The following is a 9,121-nucleotide window of genomic DNA, read 5'->3' on the forward strand; positions in this document are numbered from 1 at the left end:
GGTGGTGGTGGTGGTGGTGGTGGTGGTGGTGGTGGTGGGTGACAATAGCTACCTTTCTCTAGCCATTCAATGTAGATTCCCATATGGTCAGGTCAGTCTTGTCAGCCCAGTTTTTGAAACTTAAAAAGTCAGAATCTTAAAGGGGTTTAATAACAGGCAAGTTAATCAATTTGCAAGTGATGAAATGGGACTCCAATTTAAGTAACTGATCACAAGCTTTTGCCTACTGGGAAAGATGATAATAGAAAGGAAGGGGTGAAGGGAGGAAGCTTGGCTAGATCTGATCTCTCTCAGAGTGTGGGGAGATGTGTCTCCGAGTCCTGGAAAAGTTATACCAAAGGTAGACTCTCAGTGAGTTGAAGCAGAAGAAACAGAGATGAATTCATTCAGGATGGAAGTGCTAAGTAGCAACCAAGAGAAAACCTAACCCATTTCTATGATAATAAACACATTAGCCTCACTTAACTCAGCTGTGCTGCAGGGGATGGGCATACACTTTAGAATCCTTGGCCAAGTGGGAAAAGCTGAAACCAAAAAAGTAAATGAGACCATGAGAGAGAGAGAGAGAGAGAGAGAGAGAGAGAGAGAGAGAGAGAGGAGAAAGAAGGGGAGGAGTGGGAAGGAAAGAAATGGGAGGGGATGAGAAGGGGGAAAAGGACGCTCCCAGTGCACATTTGCCCAGGGTGGGATGAAGGATTGATGAAGGCGGTCCTACCCCGAGATGATTAGGAAGGAAGGACAGTATATGTGATGTTTCTTTAGCAGATGTTCCACTGCATAAAGGAAAAGTGCTCTGAGTGGAGTTTGGCTTCTTCTTACAGAGATATGGGGTTGGCAGATGGCTCTGTGAGAAAGAGCTGGCCGTACAAGCATGCAGACCTGAATTTGATCCCCAGCACCTATGTGTGGCATGATTACACACCTGTAACCCTAGCACCAGGGAGGCAGGCACAGGAGGATCCCCGGGGCTGGCTAGCCAGCAAGTCTAAGTCAAGTGTGCCATCTCCAGGGCAAGGACAGACCTTGTCTCAATAAATGAAAGAAGGAAGGAAGGGAGAAAGGGAGGGAGGGAGGGAGGGAGGGAGGGAGGAAGGAAGGAAGGAAGGAAGGAAGGAAGGAAGGAAGGAAGGGAAAAACCTGAGGGGTTGATCTCTCTCTCTCTCTCTCTCTCTCTCTCTCTCTCTCTCTCTCTCTCTCTCTCTCACGCACACACACACACACACACACACACACACACACACAAACGGGTGGGCTTATTAGTGATTTTTCATAGCACATTGACTTTTTAAAAACCTTGTTTAATAAATTAAATTTGAGGGAGTGTTAAGGGAAGGAACTAAAAATTCTGAAAATTGGGAAAATATTTGTTGGAGATTTAGAAACTGTCCATTTTAAGGTGAGCTACATAAGGCTATTGTCTCTATGTGTCTAAGAGCACTTTTCTTTCAAAGATAAATACAGAGCTGCACACCAATTAAATTATAAAATTTGCCCCAAAACAATTTTAGAGAAATAGAGAGGGAAGCAAGATTGGCATAAATTGTTAATTACTGAAGTTGTTGGATGGATATGAGTCCATTGTGTTTTTCTAGCTGCTTTTTCATATGTTAGAATTTTTCATAATAAATGACTTTAAAGTTACCAAGAATCAGAAGGACTGAATGTAGAGAAGAGGGCTGTGCAAGCCTTTGTCTCACGTAAGCCCACACAGTCAAATAATCTGAAATTCTTAAGGGAAATTGAACTAAACAAGTACTCATTTTATTTTAGAATGTGATCTGTGTTATTTAATAATGTAGCCAAATTATTCGGTGCAAGAACAGATTCTAAAAATAAGTGCAGAACTCATTAATTTTAAGTAACTCAAAATTAAAACAATAATGAGTTGCCATCTTGCACTTTTTCAAACCAGAAAATTCAAAAGAAAAAAAATGGTCCAGCAAGACTTTGACAAGAGCAGCATCCTGAATGCCAGCAAAGGCGGTTGTGGTGCTTTTTCTCGTAGCTTGCACTTGACTGTAAAGGGACATTTTCCAGTTGAAACATGATCGTGTACAGCAAAGTAAATGGCATTTTAGCAGACAAGAGCCAGAGAAAACACGACGTTATGCTTCTTCCAACTTGAAATGCATGTGAACACATTTTGTTTGACAACAACCACTTTTAAATAATTATGCTGCCCATAAATTTCTGACGTGCTTTCCTTAGCACACCATGAACGGTTTCCATAACTTTTAATATTCAATAAAAGTTTTATTTTTAATAACAGCAAATCACCCCATCACCTAGTTAGCATTCCACTCCTGGAAATTTAATTTGCTGCCAAATGTTTTGCTATTCAGAATAGGATTTCAGTGCCCTTTGGAAATACATCTATTATCTTCTCTGATTATTTCTCTTGGATAACTTCATACATGTTAAATTGTTAGTTTAAAATACATTAATATTATTTTAGCCTGGCATGGTGGCACACACCTTTAGTCCCAGTACTCGGGAGGCAGAGGCAGGCATATCTACATGAGTTAAAGGCCAGCATGGGCTATAAAGTAAGTTCTAGGACAACCAGGGCTACACAGAGAAACCCTGTCTTGAAAAAACAAACAAAAACCAGAAACAGAACACCACAGTGATATTTTTTAAAGTTCTTGGAGGATGTCCCCAGACTTCTCTCCACTGAATAGTCTGCTGCAGAACCACGTGTTGAAGCAGCTCCACCCCAGTGTGCATCCCAGTGCACATCAGGATACAGACCTCACAGCTCAGGTGTGCAAGAGGGAGTGAGGGTACTCATCTCATGAGCTGCCAGCCATTGTTTGGCTGCTGCTTGCAGGGACATACCTTAGACAGGAAGACTGTAAAGGCCTTCAACTTGTCAAGGTCTTTATTTCACGGCTGCTTTGCTCATACAAAACACTACTACTTCTCTGTCACTGGGTGAATCAAAAATAAACCTTTTATTTTAATTGCACTACTTCCTTAAATTGCTAATGATCCTACACATAGATTATGGGATATTTTAAAATTATGTTTTGTTTATAAAGAGCTGGGTCAATATCTTACCTATTTTTATATTAGGTCTCAATCTTTTTGTATTTGTTTATTTATTTCATATGTATGAGTGTCTTGCCCACATATATGTGTGTGTGTGTGTGTGTGTGTGTGTGTGTGTGTGTGTGTGTGTGTACCATGTGCATACTAGGTACATACAGAGATCAGAAGAGGGTATCAGATCCCCTGGAACTGGAATTGTATGTGATTGTGAACTACCATGTGGGTGCTGGGAACTGAACCTAGGTTCTCTGCAAGAGCCACAAATCTTCTAAACTGTGGAACCACTTCTCCAGTCTACCCTTTTCTCTTATAATGATAAGCACACATACTCATTTTGGCAACTTAATTGTTTATGTTATCACTAATTTCTTTCCAAGGATTACTATTTAAATTTGCATTTTGTGTATGCTTTTTTTGATTTATGAGTGTTTAAATTTTGGTTGTTGATATTTTTATGATGACTTCGTTTGCTTTTACCTCTCAAAAACTTGGTTCCTACAGAAACATTTTACCTATGTTTTACAGAATCATTGGCCCTTAGGTGTTTAATATGCTTCCTGCATTACTCACAGAAGTGATGTGTCTCTTGAGAAATGGGACAGGCTATTTAGAGAACGCAGTGAGGAGTGTACTAGTTAACATCTTAGCAGATGTTTGTCTACATAATTTCATAAGCAAACAATTTAAATGTGTGAATTGTTATTTAATTTATTTAAAATAGTATCAGCTCAAACTTTCTTTCAGTTAATAATAGATCATAAACGACCATCCATCATCCAGGGTCAACAAACATTCAAAACTTTAATTTTAGTGGATCTTTGGTACGTCATCATTTGCAGTAATTTTTATTTAACCAGTTCCTCATGCTTGCATTTATTTCATAGTTTACAACTTGTGAACATCATGAGAATGTGAGAATTAATTAGCTACATGTGTATCAATATAATAATAATGACTTTATATTGCACAACCATTTTCCAGCACTATTCCAAGAGCTTTTATAAATCCATCTATACCCTTGCAAAAATGAAAAAGGCAGGGATTAATATCCCACTTCAATACACAACTGATATCTAGTCAGTCATGAAAAATAAAATAGACCCAGACCCAACATTTAGCTGGGCATAGTGAAGTATGTCTGTAATCCCAACACTGAGGAGATGGGGCCTGAGGATTAAGAGTCAGGGGGCAGCCAGACAAAACAAAGACAAAAGACAAACTGAGGAGGTGGGGTGGAACTCAAGAGTAGACAACTGGTCTACCATGTGCAAGGCCCTGGCTTCCATCTCTTGAACAGACACACATTTGTGTATAGACACAGTCACATATACACATGCACAATCTTCCCCACTCCCCTACTCCCTTCAAAAATGGTTTTCACATAAAGTCTTGTTCTCAAAATCTGACCCAAGACCAGTGGCATAAATATCCTCCCAGGATTATCATAAATGGAATACCTGGTCCCCAACCCAGATCTTCTGGAGGGAAACTCCAGGGTGGACCCACGATCTGTGTTTCCCATCAAGCTCCTCAGTGAGCTGGTATCTGTTTAGGTTTGAGGAAGAGCACACAGTAGGCCAGAACGGCTTACAATTGTTGTGGTTTACTGTTAGACTTATATCTAAGCCCAGGCAGACACCAGTTTTCCACAAAACTGAAACCGGCTAAGATGGGGTTGGAGAGCTGTGGGTTAGGTGATTTTACCATTGGATTAAGAAAAGCATTCTCATGACAATGGCCATGAAAAACAGGGCAGATATGGTCTTCACTATAGGGGCTCCATGTGTGTTTATTTTCTCATTGTAGTGGTGTGAAATGATATACATTCCATACACATCATACTTGAATTAATTTTTGACTCCCAGGTTAGTGATTGCTGTCAGTCATTTCTGTTGGGCAGCAGGAATGGCCTCTAGGTCCAGTCTGGTCTGTGGTCATGGGAATGACTGATGCTCCATGCAGGCCTTGTAACTCCTCTGGCTTGTTCCGGAAGTTAGGTGTATTCCCTGTGTTTTTGAATTAATGCTATTTTCACCTTAGAATGGACTTATTAGGAGATTAACTTTTTAAAAAAAAAAGATTTGTTAAAATCACACAAAATTGGTTTAAATCAGAAATAAGAGAAAGATTGCAAAGATGTATTTAAAAAGAAATGGATATATACTGTAAAGTTTCACGTGTGTACCCCATATCCCAAAAGCTCCCTAAATAGCAAATACAAATACACTGTGAGCACACCTCACCCCGACACTGCTCTAATGGAGCCCTTGTTCCTTTAGGTGTCCGAGTTAAGACAACAGCTTCGAATACGAGGCTTGCCGGTGTCGGGCACCAAGACGGCACTGGTGGACAGGCTTCGACCCTTCCAGGACTGTGCTGGCAACCCTGTGCCCAACTTCGGGGACATCACGACTGTCACCTTTCCTGTCACACCCAACGCCTTGCCCAGTTACCAGTCCTCCCCATCGGGCTTCTATCACTTCGGCAGCACGAGCTCCAGCCCACCCATCTCCCCTGCTTCATCGGACCTGTCGGCTGCAGGGTCCCTGCCAGACACCTTCACTGATGCGTCACCTGGTTTCGGCCTGCATGCGTCCCCGGTGCCAGCCTGCACCGACGAGAGCCTGTTGAGCAGCCTGAATGGGGGTTCCGGCCCCTCGGAGCCCGATGGGCTGGACTCGGAGAAGGACAAGATGCTGGTAGAGAAGCAAAAGGTGATCAACCAGCTCACCTGGAAGCTGCGGCAGGAGCAGCGGCAGGTGGAGGAGCTGAGGATGCAGCTGCAGAAGCAGCAGAGCAGCTGCAGCGACCAAAAGCCACTGCCCTTCCTGGCCGCCACCATCAAGCAGGAAGATGTCTCTAGCTGTCCCTTTGCAGCTCAACAAGTGTCTGGGAAGGGACAGGGCCACAGCTCTGACAGTCCCCCTCCGGCCTGCGAGGCTGCTCAGCTGCTGCCCCACTGTGTGGAGTCCGCAGGTCAAACCCATGTACTCTCGTCCACGTTTCTCAGCCCCCAGTGCTCCCCTCAGCACTCACCCCTGGGGACCCTGAAGAGCCCCCAGCACATCAGCCTGCCCCCCTCACCCAACAACCCTTACTTCCTGCCCGCCTCCTCTGGGTCGCAGAGAGAGAGCCATGGGGTCTCCTCACCTAGCAACAGCCAAGGGTGCGCACAGGTAAGCAAGCATGCTTGACCTTGCCACAGGGTGTCTCAGGAGGTAGAAGAGGGACTTCCACCACTAGAGAGCTGGGAAAGGCTTCCTGGCAGCAAGGCAGCACCTCACTGACTCTACTGTCCTTGAGCCTTGACAGCCAGTCTTCGCAATGTGGCTTGGCAAACTTGCTCTACAAAGGTTAGAAGGTAAATAAATGTCTGGAAATCATAGCTTCTGGGACAAACTCCTCAGATTTGCCCTTGTAGCAAATAAGCATCCAAAGACAGTTTGGAATAAAGCATACATTTCCAACATAAAGTTATCTATAAAATCAGGCCCCAAGCAACATTGAGCTCGTGGTCTATTATTTGCTGATTAGTGTTCTCAAAAATGCTCAAAAACCAACCCTTATCATAGCCCAAATCGTTTTATCAAGAGTCAAAAGGAAGTTGGGCATGGTAGTACCTGCCTGGAATTCCAGCACTCTGGAAGCTGAGGCAGGGGATTGCTGTGAGTTTGAGGCTATTTTAGGCTATATCCTAAGACCACATTTTGGGGCATGGGGTGGGGTGGAGGAAACAGAGAGACAGCCTGTGTGTAAGAAAGCACTTGCCCTTCTCTTACATTCTCATCAAATATTTATTGAGACCTACCATGTGCCACACTCTACCGCAGGAGAAAAACCTCTAATCCTGTGGGAAGACAGGTTCTGGGCAGTGAGGAGAAAGATGGTCCACCTTGTAGAGAAAGTAGAGAAGGGCTGGGTTGTGTGAGAAGCCTGGAAGTTTGCAATCTCCGCTAAAGGGGTCAGGCATGTTGCAGAGGAACCTTGAAACAGGTACAGGAGAGAACACTGTTAAGATTTGGGATGAAGGGATGGAAGAAGCATCAGGTGAAAGTTCCCTGGGATTCAAACCTAAGTAGAATGCCGAAGCATCGGAAAGAAGGCCAGTGTGTGTGGGGGACAGAATAAGGAAAGAGCTATAGAAGAACGGGAGTGACAGCTCAAAGACTACACCCAACGTGATTAGCAAAGGCTTTCCTTGTGTCCATGAAACAAACAGATTATTAGGAAAGCGTATAGAAGACTATTGAAGAAGAAAATCACATTGTCAAAAGATTATAAAATCTAAGCCGATGGCCCACATTGGGTAGCTGCCAATTAAAGTATAAAAAGGCATGAACAGAAACCATCTTGTCCACTGTCACTGCACCCCTGTGGCTCCAGTTCAGTGCTTTTGTTTACCATTGAGAAAAATGAGATCCTGGAAGATGGCACTCACTGCCTAGAATGCCAGCATTAGTTGATTTTAAAGTTCACAATGAAATACCGCTACCCTGAGGGTGTGCATCATGACAAGAGTTAATGAGAGTGAATTTCCCAAGCTTACCTGAACAGGGCGTTAATATCAGTGGTGCCCACTCCTGAAAGAACATACTGGGATAGCTAATCAGCACCATTCCAAAACATCTATTGTATGTGCAGTGCCCTGGGCAACAAAGGTAGAAATAGCCCTTGGGCCATGGCTTGAGCCATGATTTTCCATTTTAAGGATATCAGTGTTATTGGGGAGGAATAAGATGGCACAATAATTTATTGTTTACAAAGACTATAGGACATTAGCAATTTCATGCAGAACAGACAACTATGTTCTATGGCATTAAATCACGTGGCCCAGAATGGGTGGGTAGGCATAAAGTACTGGTAGAGTCCTGGAAGGCTTTGTGACCAACCAGTTTGCACTTCACAGGTAGCTCTAAAAAGGAGAAGGCTAGCTCAGGAGTTCAGTAGACTTGTCTTTTGTCCATAAAGATGAAGAGGTTTTGGAAAGTCTAAATAGAAAAGAGATATTCCGTGTGAATAAGATAGGTAGGTAAAATGTTTAAGTCGTGGTTCCAGGAGAGTTTAGGTTCGTAGAACTAGGTAATGCCTATAGTCACAGAGAGTCTTGAACTCTTACACAGGTAAGGTGTGTGGAGTTTGTGCTATGGATATTTGAGAACTAGGGGAAGTTTGTAATCCACAGGTGATGCATGCAAAACCAGGTTTTAGATATAGTCATCTGCTAAGAGAATTCACGAAGCTTTGTAAATATCAGAAACCTGGGGGCAGAAGATAGGGGTGAGAAGGGTCAGCTAAAGCCACTCTCAGGTATGTTGATCGCTCTTTAATTTGCCACGTGTCTTTCCACAGACCTCGGGGGCACACGAAAGCCATCCTCCTAGCTTCTCCCAACCATCTTCCAGCCTCCATCAGCCCTTCTCTGGTACCCAAGCAGACAGCAGTCACAGTGCTGGGCTCAACCCTTGTCCTAAAAGCCCTGTTATCCATCCAAAGGTCAGTACCAGAGAAGCTGGCAACAGATCAGTTTTTGGGAGGGTAGAATTGAAAGGGGAGCATGGTAGAGAATAGTGTTGGAGACAGAGATGGGTACATAACAGATTAATGTTTAAGAAAATGGAAAACTGGGATCCAGAGCCAAGTCTCCATAGGAAGATAAGAGAGGGTGCTTGTAATCTGATAAAAGGAATGGGGATATAAAGAGTCAGGATGTGGGGAGTTCCCAAAGCAAAGAGAGTGGTGGAACAGCTGGCGCCATAACTGAGCCCCAGGCCTCAGGTCAGCAAAGGGAAAGAAACCCTCACAGGCTAGGCACCTTTAGAAGACCACACTTACAGTAACTGTGAAAACAACCCAGTTTGGAATGAATTGTTCTGAAAATACCTGGGTTAAAGAACTTCGTTGTATTGGATTGACCTCATGTCCAGTAGCAAATGATGCAGCTGATAGGTATGGGCGTGCACGCCTTTCATCCCAGCACTCAGGAGGCAGAGGCAGGTGTGTCTCTGTAAGGGTCTGAGGCCAGTTTGATCTACATAGTGGAGTTCCTAGGATATCCAGGCTTACACTGTGA

At 43.6% G+C, this 9,121-nt stretch overlaps 1 protein-coding gene across 1 annotated transcript in view; it reads left to right on the forward strand.

Annotated features, from left to right (window-relative positions):
* Positions 1-9,121, forward strand: part of Myocd (myocardin) — a 91,667-nt gene that overhangs the window by 76,075 nt on the left and 6,471 nt on the right. The window contains exons 10-11 of the mRNA XM_005349862.3: positions 5,331-6,227; positions 8,401-8,544. Of these exons, the coding sequence (XP_005349919.2) occupies positions 5,331-6,227; positions 8,401-8,544 (1,041 nt within the window). The remainder of the gene's footprint in view (positions 1-5,330; positions 6,228-8,400; positions 8,545-9,121) is intronic.

Source organism: Microtus ochrogaster, chromosome 7, assembly GCF_000317375.1.
Source record: "Microtus ochrogaster isolate Prairie Vole_2 chromosome 7, MicOch1.0, whole genome shotgun sequence".
Taxonomy (NCBI): Eukaryota; Metazoa; Chordata; class Mammalia; order Rodentia; family Cricetidae; genus Microtus; species Microtus ochrogaster.